Source organism: Octopus bimaculoides, chromosome 4 (assembly GCF_046866305.1).
Source record: "Octopus bimaculoides isolate indiv1 chromosome 4, ASM4686630v1, whole genome shotgun sequence".
Taxonomy (NCBI): domain Eukaryota; kingdom Metazoa; phylum Mollusca; class Cephalopoda; order Octopoda; family Octopodidae; genus Octopus; species Octopus bimaculoides.
Genome location: NC_142931.1, coordinates 92,499,926 through 92,525,826, shown reverse-complemented (window position 1 = coordinate 92,525,826; position 25,901 = coordinate 92,499,926). Strand labels below are relative to the sequence as shown.

The 25,901-nt window shown below is 36.7% G+C and overlaps 1 protein-coding gene across 3 annotated transcripts in view; it reads left to right on the top strand.

Annotated features, from left to right (window-relative positions):
• Positions 1-25,172, top strand: part of LOC106871948 (all trans-polyprenyl-diphosphate synthase PDSS1) — a 37,521-nt gene extending 12,349 nt beyond the window's left edge. For 2 of the 3 annotated variants that reach the window (XM_089351001.1, XM_089350999.1), the window contains exons 5-8: positions 10,007-10,118; positions 11,501-11,610; positions 17,643-17,723; positions 25,008-25,172. In XM_089351001.1, coding sequence (XP_089207127.1) covers positions 10,007-10,118; positions 11,501-11,610; positions 17,643-17,723; positions 25,008-25,157 — 453 coding nt within the window. In that variant the 3' untranslated portion in view covers positions 25,158-25,172. The remainder of the gene's footprint in view (positions 1-10,006; positions 10,119-11,500; positions 11,611-17,642; positions 17,724-25,007) is intronic. The other variant, XM_089351000.1, reaches the window with a different exon arrangement.
• Positions 25,173-25,901: the final 729 nt, after the last annotated feature.

The following is a 25,901-nucleotide window of genomic DNA, read 5'->3' as shown; positions in this document are numbered from 1 at the left end:
CGGATGCACATATCTCAGCTCAAAAAAGCTTTATTAATCGAAATAAACACCATCAGAATCAACACACTTTTGCCAACATGAAACAAGTTTATTCATGCCAGTAGCATAAAAATCCTGGGTTCTAGTGGTAATGAAGTCGTTGAAGGCGTGTTTGACATCGTCTTGGTGTTTTAAGTATTTCTCACGCAGGAAATTGTCGAGATACTTGAAAAAGTGGTAGTCGGTAGGCGAGAGGTCTGGTGAGTATGGCGGATGAGGCAGAGTTTCATAGCCCAATTCATTCAACTTCTGCAGGGTCAGTTGTGCGACATGCGGCCAAGCGTTGTTGTGGAGAAGAATTGGTCCTTTTCTATTGACCAATGCTGGCTGTTGTTGTCGGAGTTTCTTATGCATTTCATCCATTTGCTGACAGTACTTCTCCGCCGTAATGATTTCGCCTGGAACCAAAAAAGCCGCAGACCACCAAACAGTCACCATGACCTTCTTTTGGTGCAACTTTGGCTTCAGGAAGTGCCGTGGAGATTCATTGGCATTCAACCACTGAGCTGAGCATCGCTGGTTGTTGTAAAGAATCCACTTTTCATTGCAAGTCACAATTCAGTTGAGAAACGGGTTGTTCCTGTTGCGTAAAAGGAAGGAAGACAGCACTTCAAAACGGCAAACGGCGGGGTTTTTTTGGGGTTGACGTTCAATTTGTGTGGCACCGATTTCTCAAGTATTTTTGTTTTTCCAATCTCTTTCAAATGGTTGGAAATTGTCATATACATTACGTCTAATTCAGAAGCAAGGTCTCAAAAAGTTGTGCGTGGATTGGCTTCGACTAAGGCTCTTAGTTGATCGTTGTCAACATCTGATGGCCAACCACTTCGCTTATCACCTTCAAGACTCTTGTCACTGCTACGAAATTTCTTGAACCACCATTGTGCTATACATTCATTAGTGGTTCCTGGGCCAAACACATCGTTGATATCGCGAGCTGTTTCAGCAGCTTTTCGGCCTAGCTTGAACTGGAATAAGAAAATTGTGCAAATTTACTTTTTATCCATGTTATATTCAACATTCTGGAAAAAATGGCCTGATTAGTCAAAAAGAAAACGCGTAACACGATTAGATAGAGCAAAAAGCAGGCTTTAAAATGATATATAAAATCAAAGTAATTTAATGAAAATTAATTTGAAAATACATCATTTAAAACCAAAATTAAAAATTCCGCAAGAACTATCTTGACAACCTAATATGTGTGTGTGTGGATATATATATATATATATATATATATATATATATATATATATATATATATATGTATATATATGTATATATATATGTATATATATATGTATCATCATCATCATCATCATCGTTTAACGTCCGCTTTCCATGCTAGCATGGGTTGGACGATTTGACTGAGGACTGGTGAAACCGGATGGCAACACCAGGCTCCAGTCTGATTTGGCAGAGTTTCTACAGCTGGATGCCCTTCCTAACGCCAACCACTCAGAGAGTGTAGTGGGTGCTTTTACGTGTCACCCGCACGAAAACGGCCACGCTCGAAATGGTGTCTTTTATGTGCCACCCGCACAAGCCAGTCCAGGGGCACTGGCAACGATCTCGCTCGAAAATCCTACAGGAGCCAGTCAGGCGGTACTGGCAACGGCCACGCTCAAAATGGTGCATCTCATGTGCCACCCGCACAAGAACCAGTCCAGGGGCACTGGCAACGATCTTACTTGGCTTGCCGGGTCTTCTCACGCACAGCCCATTTCCAAAGGTCTCGGTCCGTAGTCATCGCCTCGGTGAGGCCCAATGTACGAAGGTCTTGCCTCACCACCTCAGCCCAGGTCTTCCTGGGCCTACCTCTTCCACGGGTTCCCTCAACTGTTAGGGTGTGGCACTTTTTCACGCAGCTATCCTCCTCCATTCTCACCACATGTCCATACCAGCGCAATCGTCTCTCTTGCACGCCACAACTGATGCTTCTAATGTTCAGCTTTTCTCTCAAGATACTTACACTCTGACGGGTATTCACATTGACATTACACATCCAACGGAGCATACTGGCTTCATTCCTTGCGAGCTTACGTATGTCCTCAGCAGTTACAGCCCATGTTTCACTGCCATGTAGCATGGTTGTTCGTACGCATGCGTCATACAGTCTGCCTTTTACTCTGAGTGAGAGTCCCTTTGTCGCCAGCAGGGGTAAGAGCTCTCTAAACTTTGCCCAGGCTATTCTTATTCTAGCAGCTACACTTTCAGCGCACCCACCCCCACTACTAACTTGGTCGCCCAGATAGCGGAAGCTATCGACTACCTCTAGTTTTTCACCCTGGAATGAGATAGAAGTTGTTTCCTGTTTGTTTGCAGTCTTTATTGCACCTGAACATCTGCCACAAACAAAAACTAACTTGCTAGTTAACCTGCCTTTGATGTTGCTGCACCTCTTATGTGTCCATAGCTTGCACCGGGTACATCTTATAGAGTTACTACCTACTCCTTTTCTACATACTGAGCAGGGCCATCTACCTGAAGGGGTTTGTGTTTTATCTACCTTCCTACTTATTAGGATTTTGGTTTTAGCTAGGTTGACTCTAAGGCCCTTCAATTCTAGACCTTGCTTCCACACCTGAAACTTCTCCTCTAGTTCTGATAGTGACTCCGCAATTAGGGCAAGGTCATCAGCATAGAGGAGCTCCCAGGGGCAACCTGTCTTGAACTCCTCTGTGATTGCCTGGAGGACTATGGTAAATAATAGGGGGCTGAGGACGGAACCTTGGTGGACCCCTACCTCTACCCGGAATTCATTGCTGTACTCATTTCCAACCCTCACCTTACTGGCCGCATCTCTGTACATGGCTCGCACAGCTCTCACTAGCCATTCTTCTATCCCAAGTTTCCTCATTGACCACCAGATAAGGGATCGGGGGACCCTGTCAAAGGCTTTCTCCATGTCAACGAAAGCCAGGTACAGAGGTTTATCCTTGGCTAGGTATTTCTCTTGCAACTGTCTCACTAGAAATAAGGCATCAGTAGTGCTTTTACCTGGCACGAACCCAAACTGCATCTCATCTAAATTGATTCGCTCCCTAATTAGTTGGGCTATGACCCTCTCTGTAACTTTCATAACCTGATCTAACAGCTTGATGCCTCTGTAATTATTTGTATCTAAAGCGTCCCCTTTACCTTTGTAGCAGTTGACTATGATGCTGCTACACCAGTCATAGGGTATGACTCCTTCGTGTATCACCTGGTTCGTAATACGGGTGACTAGGCTATAGCCAACACTGCCAGATATTTTGAGCATCTCTGCAGTGATTCCTGATGGGCCGGGGGCTTTCCCGGTCTTCATACTCTTAATTGCTTTATCTACCCTGGTACTATCAACTCGGATAGCTGGTCCCTCTATTGGGTCGACATAAGGCAGGCTCTCTTTCTCCCATTCATTCTCTTTATTAAGCAATCTATCGTAGTGGCATCTCCAGACCTCTTTCTTTGCATCCTCATTTAATGCAAGCGTACCATCATCCATGCGAACACATTTCTCTCCTACAACATCACTATTCTCTCTCCTACACTGTCTTGCAACCCGAAATACCTCGAGTCTTTGGTCCTCACGGCGCAGAACATTGGCAAATCTTTCCTTATCTGCTTCCCCTCTGGCTAAATAAACCTGTCGCCTAGCCTCCCTTCTGGCACATTGGTACAATTCCCTGCTACCACCGTTCTTCCAGTCCTTCCATATATATATATATATATATATATATATATATATATATGTATGTATATATATATGTATATATATATATATATATATATATATATATATATATATGTATGTATATATATATGTATGTATATATATATGTATATATATATATATATATATATGTATGTATATATATGTATGTATATATATATATGTATGTATATATATATGTATATATATATATATATATATATATATATGTATGTATAAAAGCTGAACATTAGAAGCATCAGTTGTGGCGTGCAAGAGAGACGATTGCGCTGGTATGGACATGTGGTGAGAATGGAGGAGGATAGCTGCGTGAAAAAGTGCCACACCCTAACAGTTGAGGGAACCCGTGGAAGAGGTAGGCCCAGGAAGACCTGGGCTGAGGTGGTGAGGCAAGACCTTCGTACATTGGGCCTCACCGAGGCGATGACTACGGACCGAGACCTTTGGAAATGGGCTGTGCGTGAGAAGACCCGGCAAGCCAAGTAAGATCGTTGCCAGTGCCCCTGGACTGGTTCTTGTGCGGGTGGCACATGAGATGCACCATTTTGAGCGTGGCCGTTGCCAGTACCGCCTGACTGGCTCCTGTAGGATTTTCGAGCGAGATCGTTGCCAGTGCCCCTGGACTGGCTTGTGCGGGTGGCACATAAAAGACACCATTTCGAGCGTGGCCGTTTTCGTGCGGGTGACACGTAAAAGCACCCACTACACTCTCTGAGTGGTTGGCGTTAGGAAGGGCATCCAGCTGTAGAAACTCTGCCAAATCAGACTGGAGCCTGGTGTTGCCATCCGGTTTCACCAGTCCTCAGTCAAATCGTCCAACCCATGCTAGCATGGAAAGCGGACGTTAAACGATGATGATGATGATGATGATATATATATATATATATGTATGTATATATATATGTATATATATATATATATATATATATATATATATATATATGTATGTATATATATATGTATGTATATATATATGTATGTATATATATATGTATGTATATATATATGTATGTATATATATATGTATGTATATATATATGTATGTATATATATATATATATATATATATATGTATGTATATATATATGTATGTATATATATATATATATATATGTATGTATATATTTATGTGTATGTGTTCATGTTTGTTCCCCCTGTTATTGCTTGACAACTGATGCCCATGTTTATGTCACCGTAACTTGGTAGTTCGGGAAAAGAGACCAATAGAATAAGTACTAGGCTTAGAAAGAATAGGTCTTGAGGTCATTTCTTTGACAAACACCCTGGCGGTGTTCCAGCATGGTTGGCTGTCAAATGACTGAAACAAGTAAAAAGAATTTTAAAAAAGAATAAAATATTAGTGTTAGTTAATAAAAATTGTTAGATTGATATTTTAATATTTGTGTTACACTTGAAAGATGTTAACTAATATTTTTATTACTTCCAAACCTTATTTGGAAAAATGTTACCTGCAATATTTCAAAGAGTAGGAGGCCTTCCTTTATGAGTTAGTAAATAAAATGTCATTACTATTAATCAGTGATACATTCACTGCTTTGATGAACAAATATTATTAAGGCAGATATTTAAAAGTAATGTATTTGTCCCCAATGTGATTTACAAGAATTTCCCTTAAAAGTCTCTATATCATCATCATGGTCATCATTATCATTTAACATCAATCTTCCATGTGGGCATGGGTTGGACAGTTTGACAAGAATTTGATGTAGAGGTCCGCATCAAGCCAACCACTCTTCAGAGTGTACTGGGTGCTTTTTTCAAGGCTCTATTGCTAGTGAAGTCACCAAGTAACTCACAAAACCCCATGATTGAGTGGTGATGTAGTATTAAGGGACATTGCATTATACCAGATGCTGAGAAGCCAAAGTATGATTGAAGGATTGGTACAAGTGTCTTGCTGTAGAGGTGATACCCTGGCTAGAAAGAAACAATGGTGACAAGTTGTCAGCACATACTCTCATAGTACAGGAAGGTGAATATAAGAGAGAATAGGGACAGAGAATTAGGAAAGTGGATTGGTAAGTTCTTGAGAGTGTGAAACGAGAGTCACAGATAATTAGAGATGGAGATAGAGGAGAATGCAGTAAATGGTTAATGTAGGTGGAAGTGTGGTCAGTGTTGACTATCAGTTTGGAGGAGAAGGTGAAGGAAATAGGAACAAGTTAGTGGGGAGGAGGTGATAAGTTGCAGTACATTAGAGGGTGAAGCACAGCAGTATAATAAAACCTTAAATGAGAAATAGGGAGATGATATGAAATTGAGGGCAAAGGAGGGATGAACAGTAACAGACCATCAATGGTAGATATGAGAGGGTGTTCAGGGGAAAATAATGTAGTAAGGAACAAAATATATGCATTTCTACTTTCATATACTTATAGCAGCTGAGCAAATATGCTGTAGTTTAAAAAAGATTGATAGAGGGATGAGATTTAGAAGGTTGAATTGTGGAGAAGGCTTGACAGATGTAGATTCATTGCAGGGGCATAAACATAAATTATATACTCTAAGTACCACTTTTCTTGGGAGCAGGGCAGAAATGGATGACTTTTCTTGAGCACAGCAAATCACCAGTCATCTTGGCTCTTTCTCATTTCCTCAGAAATGAAATGCTCAACATCCTGAGGTCAATCTCCATTACTTCATTCCACATCTTCCTGGATCTCCTTCTCCCACAGGTTGTATCTGCATTTAGCAATCAACATTTTTCACATCTGTCCTCATCCATCTACATCACATGTTCATACTAGCACAGTCTTCTCCTCTTGCACGCTATATCTGAATCTTCTTATGTCCGGTTTTTCTGTCAACATATTACCACTTTGTTGTACTTGCATACTAACATAACATATCCAACAGAGCATGCTTGCTTCATTTCTTTCGGGTTTTTGCATGTCCTCTGCATTCACAACCTGCATTTTGCTACCATATAACATCACTGTTCATACATAAGCACCATACAATCTACTCTACACTCTGAGAGAGGGGCTCCTTGTTACCAACAAATGTAATATTTGTCTAAACATTATCAGGCCATATTTTATTTTACCTACTATACTTTCAGAACTTATTCCTCCACAGCTAATTAGCTTGCTTGGATAACAGAAAGTATCTGCTACTTCTAGGGACACTGCTGGTCATTTGAGGAAAATCTATTTCCTGCATGTTCTTTGTGTTTAATATTGCTGTGCATTTGCCATGAACAAAGTCTACTTTCTCTGTTAACCTTCCTATGATTCCATTGAACTTCTAATAAATCCATGGTTTGCACTATATACATCATATGGAATTTCTACCTACACTTCTGCTACATACTAAACAGAATCATTTCATGAAAATGTAGCAGCCTGTCTGTTTTCCTGCTTACTATATATACAGGGGTTGGACAAAATAATGGAAACACCTTAAAATTTCAAACAAATTTATTTTAATATGAGGACCATCTTTGGCAGTAATTACAGCTTGAATTCTACAAGTTATGGACTCATACAAAGTTTGAATTATTTCCAAAGGAATATGTGTCCATTCTTCAGCTAAAACAGTCTCCAGTTCTTGTAGTGATGATGGTGGAGGATATTGACTCCTTACTTGTTTTTCTAAAATGCACCATAAATGTTCAATAATATTGAGATCTGGGGACTGTGATGGCCAGATAAGATGTTCAACTTCACTAGAATGTTCCTCGTGCCATTCAGTAACAACTTTAGCTGTGTGAATTGGTGCATTATCATCCTGAAAGATTGCGTTTCCCTCCAGAAACAGTTCCGCAACCATAGGATGAATTTGATCAGATAAAATGCTTAAATAGTCTTGACTATTAATTCTGCCATGAAGGGAAACCTTTGGGCCAGCGGATTTCCAAGATATAGCCCCCCAGATTATCACAGATCCTCCTCCATGTTTAACAGTTGAAAGAAGGCAGTCTGGGTCAAATGCTTCTTTTGGCTGTCTCCACACGTATACTCGGCCGGTGGTCGGAAATAAGGTAAAGGATGACTCGTCCAAGAATATATCATTCTTTCACTGTTCTAGGGACCAATTCTGTAGTTTTTACTCCACTCTAAATGCTTTTTAACATTTGTTTTTGAAAGTAGTGGCTTTCTGATTGCAGTCCTCTCGTGAAATCCAGCTTTGTGCAGCTCCTGGCAAATAGTTTTTGTGGAAACTGGGTTCTCAAGGTGGTCATTAAGTTCTGCAGTAATTTTCGCGTAAGAGTCTGACAGTCCCAATCTGAAAGTTTTGGTTTTCTTCGGAGTTTTGTTTCGACGAAGAAGTTTTTCCCTCTTTCTCAATGGCTGTCATTACTTTCGAGACAGTACTTCTTGATACACTGAACATTTCCGCTGTTTACGTTATGCTCATGCCTGCCATACGAGCACCAACAATTTGACCTGTTTGAAAGTCCAATAGATCTGTTATTTTAATGAATTTTAATTACCTTTTTCTGATATCTGAAAGGAAACAGCAATTTGAAACATAAAAATAAACAAGCTTTTGATGGTCTTATAGGTATTTCAAAATTATGATGCTAAGTGTTTCCATTATTTTGTCCAACCCTTGTATATATACACACACTAGCTTAAAAGCTGCGCAACAGGGTGGTTTTTAAGCTAGCTCCTGTGGAGGGCTCTTCATTGAGCCTTGGGCCCAACAGTGACACTTCAAGCAATTGAGTAGATATTAAATTTTATTAAACTTGAGCAATATTTTTCCAGCAATGAACAATTTTCATTGAAACAATAATTTGTCGATTGGAACTTATTGCAAAGCTGCATGATAAACATTTTTTGTCTTCCCATTCAGGGTCAGTACAACTAGCTTGTTTCCATTCCCTACCCTTGAACAACCAAATTATAGCTAGCCATAGGCAACAATAAACTTACCTTTTAAAAGTTCAACAATAATTCTTTTGCTGCCACTTAATCTAAAGACAATTTGATGTACGTAGGGCCTTACTTTTCATTCAGACAATTATTTATAGTAGCTGGTACATATCCAAACTCCTGTTTATAGTTTGAAGGAAAATTACACCACTGTTGCTAAACACTATTTTAAAGAGTGATTTTTATGGTTTGGAATTGCTCTAAACATATTTGACCATAAAGGTATTTGAAATTTCGTATTTGTTTAAGGAAATAATATAATTAGTCGAATCTATTTTCATGCAGTCAGAGTGTGCTAAGTTTCCATAGCTCCAACGGCCAATGACATGAAAATAGGTCCAACAAATTTTATTGATATCTGAAAACGTACTAGGTTTCCAACATTTTTATGGTAGAGAGTTATGAGATGTAATATTGTATGAGAAAGTGAGTTCAATGTGTATTTCAGTTCCAAACGTTATGAAGCATGTTATGGTTAAATTACTTGATACAGTTATAATATATAGAGAGTTTTTTTCAAACTGTTTATTTTGGAAATAGTTATAATATTTAGAGAAATATTTTTTTCAAAATATTAGGATTAAGAAAAAACATTTTAGAGAGTAGTGTTATGGTTAAATTACTTGATACAGTTATAATATTTAGAGACAGATTTTTTTCAAAATGTTAGGATTAAGAAAGAAACTTTTTTAGAGAATAGAATTAGTATTTTTTAAAGTAATAATAAAATTAATTGAATTTATTTTCATTCAGTCGGGGTGCACTAAGTTTCCATAGCTCCAACGGCATGAAAATAGGTCTGACAAATTTTATTAATATCTGAAAAAATACTAAGTTTCCAACTTTTTTATGGTAGAGAGTTATGAGAGAATGAGTTCAATACATATTTCAGTTCCAAACGTTATGAAGTACATGTTATGGTTAAATTACTTGATACAGTTAGAAATGTCGTTGAATAGCGAGAGAGGGGTAAAGCATGAGAAATAGTAGAAGTACCATTGAATAGTGAGAAAGATGGGTAAAGCATGAAGAAAAGTAGAAGTGTCATTGAATAGTGAGAGAGGGGATCGGAGGAGTAAAGTTGAAAAAGTGTGACACACTGACATTCGTTTTCGCACTTATTATACACACACACACACACACACACACACACACACACACACACACACACACACACAAACACATACACACTCACACTCTGTCTCCTAAATTAGAGTGAAATATATTAAACATAATCCATTTATGATTGACTATAAAAGTTTGCATTCAGTGGTGCTAAATCGGGTACAAGTACTTATATATATATATATATATATATCTGACATTTACACATAATTTATTATTTATTTTACAGGCAGTATTTGCTGGAAATTTCATACTTGGGAGTGCATCATCAGCTTTAGCCAAGCTCAAAAATGAATATGTTATATCTGTTATTTCATGTGTTATAGAAGACTTAGTAAAAGGTAAGGTTATTACATGTGATAAATTGTGCTTAAATTTTAGTTGCTCTGTATGTAAGTGTATATTTCACAGTATTTAAATGATAACATATCAACTTCATATGGATTATAATAATTTAGTTATTGGTAGTGATTTTGTTTTGCAATTTTTTTTTTCCACTTTCTCAAATTTGTAACTTATGAGATTCAATATAGATCTTGCAAATAATGTAAGCACACAGAATATTATACAACTGTTCTTTCATCATCATCCACTTTTCCATGCTTGTATGGATTGGATAAATTTTATTGAGGCAGGTATTCTATGGCCAGTTGCCCTTTTTATTGCCAACCCTTACCTGTTTCTAAGCAAAATAATATCTCCCCATAACCGGATATGTTCTTGCAGAATATAAAAAAAGGACTCTCACAACTGTCACACTATATCAAGACAAGGAGAACTACACACACTCACTTGTACATTTATTTGACTGGCTTTCAGTTCCCGTTACCAGATCTACTCACAAGGCTTTGGTTGGCCCAAAGTTATAGTAGAAGATACTTGCCCAAGAGGCCATCCAGTAGGACTGAATCTGAAACCATGTGGCTGGAAAGTAAACTTCTTAACTTCACAGCCATGCCTGCACCTATGTCTTTTTTTAAACTAATTCTCCATATGTGTTAAAACATTTTAATGATACTAATATCAGGTGCAGGAGTGGCTGTGTGGTAAGAAGTTTGTTTCCCAACCTCATGGTTTTGGGTTCAGTCCCACTGCATGGCGTCTTGGGCAACTGTCTTCTACTATAGCTTCGGGCCGACCAAAGAGTAGATTTGGTAGATGGAAACTGAAAGAAGCCTGTCGTGTATATGTGTGTGTATGTATTTTACGTGTCTGTGTTTGGTCGCCCCCACCACTGTTTGACAACAGGTGCTGGTGTGTTTACATCCCCGTGACTTAGCAGTTCAGCAAAAGAGACTTTAACAAAAAAGGACTGGGATCGATTCATTTAACTAAAAATTCTTCGAAGTGCCTCAGCTTGGCCACAGTCTAATGACTGAAACCAGTAAAAAATAAATATTTGTATTCTTAATTAACAATTTGATAATCTTCTTAAGAACAATCTTTTTGTCATAAAGTGTATCAGGCATCTTGTTGACTGAAAGACACAATGTAATCATTTGTGATAGGGCTTTAGCTTATGCTCGTTATATTACATATCCAGTATCGTAACCTTTCACAAATTAGTAATGAGGAATGTTAAGAATAATAATGTTAAAGGTAATTCTCAGGGTAATTAATTCTAAGGAATGTTGAGAATTAAAAATGAGAAATTTTAAGAATTGTTGAAGGTAATTGTTGAATAATATCTTATATGCATGCAAATTGGTTCATATTTTTTCAGGGGAATTTATGCAATTAGGTTCTAAAGAAGATGAAACTGAACGTTTTAATCACTATTTAACAAAATCTTTCAAAAAAACTGCTAGTCTAATTGCTAATAGCTGCAAAGCAGTAAGTATTTTCATTTCACTTATTTCATTTTTCAACTTTTTTCTAAGAACTGTGAAAAAAAAAGATTTTGAAGAATGATCATTTAAAAAATAGTATTTCTATCTACATTGGTTTCAGTCCTCTTAAGTGTGCTGTTTGTGCATTTATATTTTGACTTGGTTTGATTTAATGACTTTTTTTTTCATGCAGCTTTATAACATTTTGGGATCAAACTCAAAATATGTGCATATCAGCTAATAAACTAAATAAAATGAGGTGTAAATAAATATACAAAATAAATGATTTATAGTGCAGAAGCCCCAAATGGCACCAATAATAACTTAATATAGATACAATTTATGTGGTTGTTTATGAAAAACTGACATCATCATTTTGCATTTAAGCAATAAACAAAAATATCATCATTTTAAAATATATAAAATAAGTAAGCAAACTCTTACAACTGAGTAATAAGAGCAAAAATTTCCTTCTGAGAGAGACCTTACTAACTGTATGATACTTAGATAAATATATTTATTAAGAAACAATTCAGTTGCAGAAATATACATTTCAAAATATATTTGATGTTGTGCTGTGCTGTTCTTGAGAGGACCTGACAAACCAAGTACACCTGTGCTGGTGGCACATAAAGAATACCCTTCAATTGTTGAGCCTCATGGAGGCAAAGTGGCTGAGTTCCTTTCAAGTGTTGGGCGTCACAGAGGCAAAGACTGCAACCTTTAGCCTTATGTCATGCTTGAGAAGAAGACCCCTGAAGCCGAGCAAAATCGCAGTCATGGCAGATACCGGAGTCACGCAAATTGGCATGTAAAAACACCCCAATGTCATGCAAATGGCACCCATGCCAGTGGCACATCAAAGCACCAATTACATTCTCATAGTGGTTGGTGTTAGGAAGGGCATCCAGCCATAGAAAGCCACACCAAATTAGACTGGAGTCTGGTGCAGCCTTCCAGCGCACCAGCCTGGTGAAACCGTCCAACCCATGCCAGCATGAACAATGGATGTTAAATGATGATGATGATCATCATCATCATCTTCAGAATTTATAGGGAAGAAAAAATTTATGATGGAGTTGCCGTGTACACTCATGAGGATGTCTCTTTATTTGGTTATCACACTAAAACTCATTGTCAGACACATTAACAATATATATATAAAAGGAATCAAAACATTGATACATATCACAAATCTGGTGCCTCAAATCATGGTACAAAACTTGAGGAAATCCTCAGAAAGGCAGATCAATTATTAACCAAGTGGATCGACATTTAAATGTCTTTTTTTTTGTGTAACTTCAATCTTTGCAGCTTCAGATAATCAGAAGGCCATCTTCTCTCAGGAATGTCACAGCCTAACCTAAGACAAGTAGAATTTCTGACTGGCCTCTGTTATTAATGGAATAAATGATCCTCTACCCAACCAGAGGCAACAGCACTCTAAGTATCTGCTTCACAAACTAGCAGAATACATCCATTATGTGAAGGTAATCCACCTATAGTTTTCTCTGACCAGGATTGGCTGTGTGGTAAGAAGCTTGCTTCCCAACCACTGCGTGGCACCTTGGGCAAGTGTCTTCTACTATAGCCTTGGGCCAACCAAAGCCTTATGAGTGGATTTGGTAGATGGAAACTGAACGAAGCCCATTGTATATGTGTGTGTTTGTGTGTCTGTGTTTGTCCCCCCACCATCACATGACAACCGATGTTGGTGTGTTTATGTTCCTGTAACTTAGTGGTTTGGCAAAAGAGACCGATAGAATAAGTACTAGGCTTACAAAGAATATATCCTCGGGTCGATTTGTTCGACTAGAGGCAGTACTCCAGCATGGCTGCAGTCAAATGACTGAAACAAGTAAAAGAGTATATGATCCAAAAAGAAATGTCCCATGAGGAAGGCCAAATTAAAATATTCCCTGGGAGAAGATAATTCTCATAAGACAATGAATAGAGATCTCAGTTGTTTAGTGGCAAAACACTGACAAGGAAATGCCACTTCAGAATATTATGTTCTCATGAAAATAAGAGAGTAGAAATGCTGCAGAAAACTATTTAAAAAAAAAATTCTAAAGCATTCTACAGATTCATAAGATTAAAAAAAGAAAATATCTTCAGTATATTGCAAATAGAGCCATTGTTTGAAGGAAACGGTTCATTCAAAAAGGAAGTAGGAAACTGAACAGTTAATAATATTTTCATAAAAAACTAGAGGTAATTGTTGGCAACACTTAAAGGAAAGGAGGGGTAATTTCAAGACATTAAAAATTAATCTCAAAGATAATTTATTTGCATAAGGAAAAGTCTGATCTTTCTTTGCAGCCAAGGAACAACAGCTATAGACATCTTTTAGCCTATACTCATTAGGATAGTATAGTCTATTCAAGTCTGCTTCATCAATTGACAGTTATATTTATACACAGAAAAAGAGTTATGAATAATAATTGCTGTTCTTTGTATGTGTTTCTTTCTTAAATTTGGAAGAAAATTTCTGTTAAGAATTTTTTTGTGTGTGGCATTCAATACATTACCACTAAACTTATTTGACCTAGTTTTGCCAATGACTTGTTTGAGTTTAATTCCCTTCACTCATTTATTTAATTATGCAAGTTATACTAATCAAAAATTATTTCTAATTGTTTCTTTGTATGTAAAATAGTTTTTTAACTGAGCTGACTATACCTTGCTAATGAGACAAACTGAAACAAATCCATAATTATCTCTTGCCTGTAAACCAAGATCAGAGATTACTTATACTATTTGTATTAGTCAGATTCATGTCCTCATCTTGATTGTTGATTTCACTACATTTTGGCTGTTGTATGCTCCAGCCTTTTTCAGGTGTCTTGCATTGAACTCAGTTGTATCAGAATTTCAAACTTAACCTTTTATTTGATCCACAGGGTACACTTCTCATTCTGCTCTCTGCATTCGGAATTCTGATACAACAATCAGCAATCAAGACGGGGGCACCAGTCCAACTAATATAAATATACATTCTGCATCTCACAAATATAGAATTGTAAGACAGTACCCTAAGCTTTTTGGTACAGCATTTACCCCTTAATTCAAATTCATGTCATTGATGTATTTGAATTGATTCCTTTAGCTCATCTATTTTTTAAATGTTTTCACAGCTTTAATGGTACACATTAGATTAGCCAGAAAATTCTTCATTTTTAATTAATTATGCACAGGATGGTCGATGCCAGTGCTGCCTGACTGGTCCCGTGCCGCGGGCACTTAAAAAGCACCATTCAAGCGTGGTCGTTGCCCCATGCTGGTGACATGTAAAAACCACGATTCAGGCGTGGTCAATGCCAGTACCGCCTGACCGGCCCTTGTGCCGGTAGCATGTAAAAGGCACCCGCTACACTCTTGGAGTGGTTGGCATTAGGAAGGGCATCCATCTGTAGGAACCTTGCCAGATCAGATTGGAGCCTGGTGCAGCCTTCTGGCTTGCAAATCCTCAGTCAAGCCATCCAACCCATGCCAGCATGGAAAGCAGACGTTAAATGATGATGATGATGCAATGGCAGACATCAATTATATTGATGCTAAAGATGATATAAAATCCTACAATAAACTGAGCTTGAATTTAGAAACCAGCTGATTGTTCTTGTGTGTACATAAATGAAGGTCATGAAGAAGTTATCAAAGAGAAACTGATTTTTAACTAGATGTTGTAGAAGCTACTCAAGTAATCAGCCAGAAGTAGTATCCTTGTACTTTGCAAAGCTTTTCAATGGATAATATACCATAAGTTATATGTCCCCTGCATTGTTAGAAAACTGGGATGGTGTTGTGTAACTTTTAAGAGACTGAAGTCACATTGTTTCTGCTAATAGTAATCTTTCAAAAAAGTCAACAATTCAGTATGGAGTGCTTTAAGGAATGGTCTTATGTCATTACTGTTTCTAATAAACAGCAATAATTTGCAGTTAATTATACCTGGAAGATCTGGGAACAGACTTTCACCTGAAATTTATAATACCCAAAAATTCTGATCCATGTTAAAACTATATATAGTCTAACCTGTCAATAATGAATTTTCCCTCTATATAACGAACTCCAAAGAAAAGTTCGTTATTAGCAGATTTTCATTAAATAGATTTTTTTTTTTTCGTCTACAATGGAAACTAACACTAATAGACTTTAAGGATCAAGGAAGCACTTTTGATTAAAAATCTATCTGAGAGATGTGAGACGAGATTTTACACTTTTCCTGCATTCTTTTACACCTTCTACATCTCTTTCTGCATTTCTACACTTCCTCTTACGTCTCCTTCTCTCAGTACCACCAGATTTTTTGTTACTTGGAGATTTACCCATGTGCATTGTTAAGGCTTCCAAGACTTCTTTATATTTTTGTTTTTATTTTTACAGCATTATTAGTATTTCAAAATCTTTATAGTTTACTTGGAAATTCTTAACAAATTATATTTTTCATTTTTAAATTACAAGCAAAATAGTATACAACCACATGGCAGAACATAAATGGAATGCATATTGTATCAAAACTAAAAATGAAATTCTTGATGATTTGAAACAAAACAAAGCTGCATTTGTAATATAAAAAAGAAACATACAAAAATCAACAATATCCAAACTTTAAAAAAATGAGAAAAAAATAATTTGTACTTATAATGACATGCTTCAATCAGGAAAGAATTTAAATACAAAAAAACTACAGCCAATTAAGACCAAAGAAGATGAATCACTTATTGAAGAACTGGAGGAGATGTTCTCCTGGGGCTAAAAGCAACAGTAACATCCACCCTTAGGGGTCAGCCACATTTAAGTGGCAAATATACTTCACCTTAAAAATATTATATCACTAAAAATCCCAGTAAATATGATCAAACAAAATGCTCTGGATATTGTGAAAGAGAATGATGAAAAGGAGTTTAAGGCCAGTAATGGGTGGTTAAATTCTTTTTTAAAAAGAAATAAGGTTAAATTTAAAACTCTAACTGGTACTAAAGTTGACCTGTCTGAAAATGAAATAAATGAATTTCATGATAAATTTAAAGACAAGCTTCTTGAATATAATGCAGAAAATATCTTTAACACTGATGAAAGTGCATTGTTCTCCAAAAAATTGCCGACTAAGAGTTATGTTTTTCTTAACGATGATAATACAAAATTAAAGGAATCAAAAGAGAGAATTACAATATTATTGACATGTAGTGCAACTGGTGAGAAGTTAAAACCCATTTTTATTGGAAAAAGTCTTAAAGCACATATTTTCAGCAGAAAAAAATATTCTCTCAATTAACAGTAAAAAGAGACTAAAAAAGACTTATGAATTTGACATCTGCAAAGAAGAATTGAGCATCATAAATCATAATTAAGGTAAATAAATACATGAAAGCAACTTAAATTCATAACTTTTTTCTCAAAAAAGAGTTTGTTATTGACAAATATTTATATTAAAAACTTGCTCAGTAATGAATGTTCAAACATTTCGTGAAACAACAAGTTTGTTATTGACAGGTTAGACTGTACTGCAATAACTCCGGTTCAAAGGACCACAGCTTTTCAATATCTTCCACAAAATATAAAGGATCTGTAATAGAGTTAATGTCAACAAATTTAACTGACAATTTGATGTTCAACTTTGTAAGATCACAGCAAGAAACACATATGAAAGCAGCAACATTCTCCAAATACCAAACTCAGATTGAAGATTACATTAATAGTAGTACCACAGCATGATTGCAGTTCAGTAGAGAGAACTTGTAAAAGAATAATAAGTTAATACTCTGTAATTATTGCATATCACTTTTGCTTGTATTTGCAATTTTCCATGTTTTATATTATTTCAAAATGTTCAAACATATACTTTCTTTTTAACTATTCACTTAGTCCTTTAAAATTCCCATTTCAATTTGTGTTACGATCAATGCTTCTATTCATGCCTGGAGATATAATAGGTATCATATATCAGTTGCAAAAATGTATCTTATGTTTGACCCCCAAAAATTAATATTAGAGAAATATTCATGCTGAATTATAATGCTTTGGTCGTTATAGGTGGCTATTTTTGGAAACTGTTGCGATGACATTGTGAATACTGCCTACCTTTATGGCCGACACATAGGCTTAGCTTTTCAGGTTTGTTTGTTTTGGGTTTTTTTCCTTTTCTAATAAGAAATTAGCAAGTATTAATGCTATTATCACATTAATGCTAATACAAGACTTATATTCATTTATATGTAAGTATTCTTTAACATCAGAGGCTTTACTTCTTTAAACGTTTGAGTATTAGGATTACCTAGAGTTCTATATCAATCAAAGAACTTTTTGTTTAGCTTCATATATCTGTATTTGCAAAGAGACTAAGTATTTTTCCCAGATTGATAATACCTTATTAATAACACACACACACACACACACACACATATATATATATATATATATATATATATATATATATATATATAAAAACAAATAATAAATGAGTATATGCTTATATACATACAGGTATGTGCATACCTACGTCTACCTGTATATATATAGGTGCATATCTGGGTACAGGACATTGCAAACAAAACGTAGACAAGAAAAAAATAATAACCAGAGTACAGAAACCACACAAGCCACATAGAGAACATTTTCCTACCCCCGTTTTAACACCGGCGTTTCGAAGAGTTGGGCAGGACGCATCATTAAAACGGCTCTTCCCATGGACCGCAAATTAAATTTGTATACACAAATTAAACCTGTGCCATGGAGGAATGTAGTGGCGGACAAAAAACAAGACAGGAAAACAAACGGAAAAGGCTATACGGCCAGACGTGAAAAATTATGTGTATATGAACGCTGTGAGGCACGAACTTGAAAGTGGGGACGAAGTAAGTTCGCGTGTTTGCTCGGCGATAGCCAAGGAAGAAAAGGATTAGTGACCGGAAGCATGTGACCATGCAGGGGTAAGGGGGAGAGAGAGAGAGTGGTAGAGGGAGAAACATATATATATATATATATATATATATATGGATGGATGGATGGATATTTGTTTGTTTGTTCTTTATCTAAAATCACTACAATTGTTTCAACACATTTTTACATTTATAGTACATTGATGATATTATATAATTAACATATTGTGTAATGTCAATCATCCATCAAAGGCATAAAATATGTTTCTTCTAGTGATTATTTCAAATAAGTCCTTCATTAGATCATACTGTCATTTCACTCAGTGTTAGAATGAATACCTAAAGCAGTGTGCTATTTTCAGTAATTTGTAGACAAACTAAACCCATAGATATAGTGACAGACAAAACACAATTATAAGGGAAATACAAAATACAGACATAAAGAAACAGACAAATAAAAATTCATGGTCAAATTGTAAGGAAGAAAAGGCAAAATATGATGAAGAAAAATTCAGGATTTTGAGCTAATTTAATATAGTGATGAAGACTGACCATTTCTCTGCTTAATTGCTTCCTTGGAAGATCTAAATTACCCTTTGCTTTTCACAACAAAACATCTGGCCCCATTCTACACCCAAATCATGGATTATTATTAGTACTGTTGATATTACCCTCGTAATATTGCTGTTCATAACACTTCTATTATTGAGATTAATTTTACTAATTGTTTCAAAAAAGGATATAAAAGCTAGATGGTCTCGAATTAACTTTATATAGAGGCCAATTTAGGTTGATTCAATTGTGTATGTGTCTGTGTTCATTCTTGTATGCGTGTGTCTGTATGTATGTGTACCTGAGCTTGGATGGGTGTGTGGTGGTTTGTTCTTACATTCTTGTGTGTGTTAATGTATGTTTATCCTTGTAGAATACAAGGTAATCCATACAAATAAATATGTGTAATTATGAGCAAATCCAATACACAAGCATACACATCCACACATCCACACATAGCTAGGTACATGTAGGGCAGGGCTTGTATGACAGTAGGATACAAGAAAATATATGGCATTATAAACAATTCCAATACGCAAGCATACTCATCCACTATGCACTATGCACACACATGAACACAGACATGCACAGGCACACACATATGCAGGATCATACACATACACACACATACTGGAATGCACTCACATAAACAAACACACATTCACACACACACATATGTACATATACACTCACTCACAGAACCAACTCAACCACACATACATTCACACGCATGCTCATGTGGATGCTCTCTCACACCCACACACACTTATGCTGTCCACCCCCTTCTCTCTCACTCCCCACATAAGGAACTCCACCCATAAATCTTTATGGGATGACAAGCAAATCCCAGCAGATCTGAGACCAAACTGACCTTCAGCGAAAGGTTAAAGCCTTAAAGAGGTTATGGATGGCCAATGCGCGCACACACACACACACACACACTCTCTCTCTTCTCTTTTGCTCTCAGCCTTCCCTTCTCTTGTAAGCAACCACACATCCACATACACACAGGCATAAGGCTAATTCTCAGACAGACAGACTCTTGAAGAGAAGAGGCATGTCATTGATGAGATCACCAATAGTGACAAAAGGACTTCGACAAACAAACTACTGATTGATTGTTTAACCAACACATTAAACAAATGATTGACTAGCAATAAAGAAGTAATATCGAACCAGTGCATATGTTTATTATTATTGATGTAGTGACCCTCCCAATACACAAGATTTGTTTCAACATATGAAGTAACATAAGAGATATTCAAATCAATAATGTAAATAATAACAACTACAATAATAAAACTGTTACATAAATTAAATAATCATTTTCACAATCATAACATTAATAATACTGTAAAAATATATTACATATCTTTTAATTTTAAATAATGATTCTATTCTAAAAATATTTGTATAGTTATTGAATATAGAATTACATTTATGGATCTGTTATGTGTGTATAAAATATATGTGTAAACACTTATGTACGCACACTTGGAATGATATTACATGAATTTATACTACAGCAAATAAAAATGTCTCTATATTTTACAATAGAACATATTATATGTAAAACTATAGACCTAATGCTTGTGTTAATATGAATTTCAAGGACTAATCATATACATTGTATGAAATCTTGTTTTTGTGTATGTAAGTTCAGATATACTGTATTTATGCTTATATATTTGTTTTAATATAGTATATATGCACATAAAAACACACATCGTTTAACGTCTGCTTTCCATGCTGGCATGGGTTGGACAGTTTGAGGGCTGGCGAGCCAGAAAGCTGCACCAGGCTCCAATCCGATCTAGCAATGTTTCTACAGCTGGATGTCCTTCCTACCGCCAACTACTCCAAGTGTGTAGTGGGTGCTTTTTACATGCTACAGGCACAAGGGCTAGTCAGTTGGTACTGGCATCGACCATGCTCGAATGGTGCTTTTTATGTACCAATCAGGCGGTACTGTCATCGGCCACAACAACAACTTGACTTGCCTCAACAGGTCTTTGCAAGTGCAGTTTATTGCCCAATGATTGAAGGGTACTCTTAAATAGGCTGATTATGCTGCATTGGCATAGGCCACAATTACAGTCTCACTTGACTTGCCAGGTTTTCTCAAGCACAGCATGTCTCCAAAGGTCTTGGTTACTTGTCATCACCTCAGTGAGGCCCAACATTCAAAGGTTCTGCTTCAAAACCTCATCCCAGGTCTTCCACAGGTTCCCTCTACTGCTAGGGTGTGACACTTTTTCACGTAGCTGTCTTCATCCATACACAACACATGACCATACCAGGGCAGTCGTCTCTCTTGCACACCACATTTGATGCTTCTTATGTCCAACTTGTCTCTCAGGGTGCTCACACTTTGTTGTGTATGCACACTAACATTACACATCCAGCAGATCATACTAGCTTTATTCCTTGCAAGCTTGCGCATGTCCTCAGCAGTCACAGCCCATGTTTCACTGCCATGTAGCATGGCAGTTCACACACATGCGTTGTACAGTCTACCTTTTACTCTGGGCGAGAGGCCCTTTGTCACCAGCAGAGGTAAGAGCTTTCTGAACTTTGCCCAAGCTATTCTTATTCTGGCAGCCACACTCTCAGAGCAACCACCCCCACTACTGACTTGGTCACCTAGGTAATTGTAGCTACCAACTACTTGTAGTTTTTTCCCCTGCAATGTGACAGAAGCTGTTTACTGCACATTTTCAGTGTTTATTGCCCCTCAGCATTTGCCACATACAAAAACTATCTTCCTATTTAGCCTTCCTTTGATATTGCTGCACCTCTTATGTGTCCATAGCTTACACTGGGTACATCTTATAGAGTTTCTACCTTTGCCTTTTCTACAAATCGAGCAGGGCCATCTACCTGAAGGGGTATGTGGTTTGTCTACCTTCCTACTTATTAGGACTTTGGTTTTAGCTAGGTTGACTCTAAGGCCCTTCGATTCGAATCCTTGCTTCCACACCTGAAACTTCTCTAGTTTTGTTAGTGACTCAGCAATTAGAGCAAGGTCATCAGCATAGAGGAGCTCCCAGGGGCATCCCGTCTTGAATTCCTGTGTTATTGCCTGGAGGACCGTGATAAATAATAGGGGGCTGAGGACTGAACCTTAGTGGACCCTTACCTCTACCTGGAATTCTTCACTGTACTTGTTGCCAACCCTCGCACAGCTCTCACTAACCATTCATCTATCCCTAATTTCCTCACTGACCACCAGATAAGGGATCGGGGGACCCTGTCAAAGGCTTTCTCCATGTCAACTAAAGCCAGGTATAGAGATTTCTCCTGCAGTTGTCTTACCAGAAATATAGCATCAGTGGTGCTTTTCTCTGGCACAAACCCAAACTGCATCTCGTCTAGACTAACTCTCTCCCTAATTAATTGGGCTATGACCCTCTCCGTGACTTTCATTACCTGATCCAACAACTTGATACCCCTGTAATTATTTGTATCTAAAGTATCACCTTTACTTTTGTAGCAGTTGACTATGGTGCTGCTACACCAGTCATTGGGTATGACTCCTTCGTGTATCACCTGGTTAACAATACGGGTGACTAGGCTGTAGCCAACACTGCCAGATATTTTGAGCATCTCTGCATTGATTCCTGATGGGCTGGGGGCTTTCCCTGTCTTCATACTCTTAATTGCTTTATTTACCAAATATATATATATATACATACATGCAAATATATATATATATATATTCTCAAGCATTCAAATGCAAGTGTAAACATACATGTACATTTGAGAATATATTATATATGTATGCTTACATTTGTATGTAAATGTGTCATCACATATTTTTTAAGTATAACACTTTACACACTCCACATACATCAAAATGTAGATGAATGCATGTATGTGGGTACACACATAATGTTTGGACTTCTATATTTTCAATTTGTATGCTCTTTAACAGTATTTTAGAATATCTAATGGCATCGAGTAATATTTATATGTATTTGGACAGATTTAAAGTAATTAAATTTCATTTTGCAGGATAATCTAATTTAAATTTCACTAATTATAGCTCTTCAAACACGGAAGTGTCTGAGAAGCATTTATGAGTTTAAAAAAAGGGGATCTCTGCAGCTGAAGTAACTTGAAATATTCACTCAGCTTATGGAGATGGTTTGTAAAACTCAAAAGTGCAGATGTCAGTCTTGAGGATGAGGCCAATTGAGTTTGATGACAAGCTCCTTTTTGGCAGAACTTGAAAAAGATCATACAGTTTCAGTTGAAGAATTGGCAAGCAAGCTTCAGTCAAGCCATACAACTGTTCACCACCATCTTCAAGAGCTTGGAAAGGACCCAAAACTTGAAAAATGGGTGCCTCATGATTTATCTGAAGCCAACCACAAATCCTGAGTGTACATCTGCCCTTCACTTCATTCTCATGAACTCATCTCGCCCTTTTTGGACAGACAGGTGGGTCTTTTATCAAAATGTTAGGCATCATAGACATTGGCTTGGTGAAGGGGAAAAGGCCCAACCACAACTAAAAGAGAACTCCGTGCAAAGAAGGTTCTTCTCTCTGTTTGGTGGGATCGCAAAGAAGTCATCCACTTTAAGTTGCTACCAACTAATGCAACAATCAATGCTCAACTCTACTATCAGCAATTAGAGCATTTGAACATTGCTTTGAAGAAAAAAAGGCTTGCTTCAGTGAATCGAAAGGCAGTGGTGTTTCATCAGAACAATGCAAGACCCTACACTGCAAAGATCACATCATAAAAGATAAAGGAACTTGGCTGAGAGAAAATTGCTCATCCGCCTTATTCCCCAGACCTTGCTCTGTAGTTTACAGAATCATTTGGATGGATTAACTCTTGAAACAGCTGAGGAAGTCAAAACTGACCTTTCAGAGTTCTTCTCTTTGAAACCAAAAGAGTTTTTCACTAATGGGATTAAAAAGCTTGCTAGTAGATGGGAAGATGTCATAGATGGTCATGGAAACTATATTCATTAAAATGTAAGATTTGATCACTTGTTTTCCTTATTTAAAATCTGGACATTACTTATGAGATGACCTGATATGTAGATATATATGTTAAAGCAGTGGTTTTTATCCTGTATGTTTGAGGCCTATGCAGTCATCTGATGACAACAGTTTCTTTCATATTATGTAATGTTTTCATTAATCAATTAAAGGAGTCACTTGAAATGGCTGTAATGAATTGACACCTGTACATCTTCATTACTCATTTATGTTTTATTCACCTACCTTGAAATCTGCACTTTGGAAATACTATAAAAAGTATCTTTATGTAAAGTACATGTCTGAACTATCTGGAGCAGATCTCTTCAATCAGCTGGGTTGTGTTGTCTGCACACACAGCAGGAATATCAGGTGCAAACACTCCTGCACAGAGTTTTGATATTCAATATTCAATTAATATTGTTTGGGTGTGCAGATTATACAGACCTTACAGGGTGCCTCAATTTAAATACCTAATTCAACAGAATCTTAATTATGTATGTTGTGTGTTTGTGTGTGTGTGTGTGTGTGTGTATTCACTAATTGTCTTTGAGTATAATCTTATTAGTGGAGACACGTGGCTTAGTGGTTACGGTGTCAGCATCATGATCGTAAGATTATGGTTTCAATTCCTGGACCGGGCGACGCGTTGTGTTCTTGAGCAAAACACTTCATCTCATGTTGCTCATGTCCACTCAGCTGGCAAAAATGAGTAACGCTGCGATAGACTGGTGTCCCATCCAGCTGGGAAACACATATGCCATTGAAACCGGGCCCATGAGCCTGGCTAGGCTTTAAAAGGGCGCATTTATTATTATTTATTATAATCTTATTACTCTAGGATAATCCATAATTTCTTGTTTCTGTTTTCAGGAAGTCTTGTGACATATATCCAACTGTGTGTGTGTGTGTGTGTGTGTGTAAACATATATTATATTATATATATAATGGTACATATTGTAATCTATTCAACAGTTGGTGGATGATTTGCTGGACTTTGTGGCCTGCGATAAAACTATAGGAAAACCAACAGCAGCTGACTTAAGGCTTGGTCTAGCTACAGCACCAGTGTTATTTGCTGCTCAGCAGGTTAGTATGCATATTTCTCTAACTCATCTGACGTAATTCTTTTATGCCTGAAAAAGCACTATTTACGCATTTTTATATGTCATGTGTGGTAAGTATTTTATTGCATTCTTTCCTTCTGCCACTATGTCAATGAATATATATATGTGTGTGTATATATATATATATATATATATATATATATATATATATAAAAATATAAAATCTATATACATACACACACATGTATATATATATATATATATATATATATATATATATATATATATATAGACACATCTGCCAGAAGGGAAGCTAGGCGACAGGTTTATTTAGCCAATGGCTGCGACTTGAAAATTGTTAGAAGTTATGGTTTAAAATTATTTTTAATGCAAAAATTCACATGTTAGGAAGCAACAAAAAAAAAAAAACGAATGGCCGATTCCGGGCATTTTCGCCCATGAGGAATCCATTGGTGCGACTCCCAGATTGCTATCTTGTAAGGTGTGAATTTCTATAGATGCAACACACATACACACACACACACACACACACACACTCACAAACTCAGCTTTACAAAATGTACTGATATCTATATACGCATATGTATATATATTTATCTATATATACATATATATATATGCTAGCAGTATAACCCGACGTTGTCCGAGTGTGACTTATTACGCTATCTACGATAAGTCTTGCTAGGTGAAAATCAACTAAAAAAGAAAGTGTTACAACAAAAAAACCCTTATGATGTATATATATATATATATGTATATATACATATATATATATATATAT